Source organism: Aureococcus anophagefferens (assembly GCF_000186865.1).
Source record: "Aureococcus anophagefferens unplaced genomic scaffold AURANscaffold_2175, whole genome shotgun sequence".
Taxonomy (NCBI): Eukaryota; class Pelagophyceae; order Pelagomonadales; family Pelagomonadaceae; genus Aureococcus; species Aureococcus anophagefferens.
In genome coordinates this window covers 1-1,049 of record NW_008706693.1, presented here as the reverse complement: position 1 = coordinate 1,049, position 1,049 = coordinate 1, and the positions used below count along the sequence as shown (strand labels likewise).

At 73.9% G+C, this 1,049-nt stretch overlaps 1 protein-coding gene across 1 annotated transcript; it reads left to right on the top strand.

Moving 5' to 3' along the window:
* AURANDRAFT_69543 (hypothetical protein) lies at nt 1–1,035 on the top strand (the record flags this gene model as incomplete). The annotated part of the gene is made up of 2 exons (XM_009045315.1): nt 1–172; nt 412–1,035. Coding segments are annotated over 2 exons (796 nt in total), but the record flags the coding sequence as incomplete, so codon positions are not given.
* Nucleotides 1,036–1,049: the final 14 nt, after the last annotated feature.

Genomic DNA, 1,049 nt, shown 5'->3' with positions numbered 1-1,049 from the left:
GGACCGCGGCCATCGACCGGAAGCTCCTCTTCGCCTGGGAGCCCGGCGAGGACGAGGAGGCCGTCGCGCTCGACGCGACGCTCCTCGCGCTCGGCAGCCGCGTGCTCCACCCGAGCCGCGCGCTGTCGAAGCTCGTCGCCGCGAACGTGCTCGCGCGCTACGGGCGGCCCGCGTCCGAGCTCTGCCGCGGCGCCGTCGGGCGGCTCAGCGAGCTCCACCCAGGGCAGCAAAAGAGAGCGAAATTCCCAACTTCAAAGGCTCATATCTCGGCCGTTTTCCACTCGTTTCGGCTGATTTTTGGACGAGCGATCATCTCTCGGAACGGTCTCGAAGCATGGATGTTTTTTCCGGAACGCGCGCGCGCGGAACACTCATGTTGAAGCGAACTTGAATCACCCTTTTGCTGCCCAGGCTCCACCAGATCGTCGGCGTCCACTTCGACGACGCGAACTGGCACCGGAACCACAAGGCCTTCGCCGCGGCCTACAACTTCCTCCGGTTCCACGACGACCGGAGCCGCCGCGCGCTCGCGGCCGCCGCGCGCCGCGACGACGACGGCGAGTCGTCGTCCGACGGCGACGGCGACGCGGACGCGTCGCCCGAGGAGCCGGAGGACGTCGACGCGCCGCGCGCGCTCAAGCTCGCCGCGGACCTCGTGGCCGCGCTCGCGGCGGCGGGCGACGAGGGCTTTTCGCGCGCGCGCGACGTGCTCGGCGACCTCGACGCCGCGCTCGCGCCGCGCGGCGAGCGGCCGCGCGCGCCGCGGACCTTCACGGACGCCGGGGACGCCGCGCCCGTCGCGCGGAGCGGCGGCGGCGGCGACGGCGACGGCGGGAAGCCGCGGCGCGCGTCGACGGCGGAGAAGCTCTTCCGCGCGGCGTCGGAGCTCCCGGGCGCCGCGTCGCCGGCGCCGTCGCCGCGCCCGTTCCTCGAGCTCCACTTCGACACGCCCGGCGACGGCGACGAGTTCTCCGACGACGGCAGCCACCACGGCGCGCACGGCGACGACCCGCCCCAGGCGCGCGAGGCGACGTCGTCCGAGCCCGGGC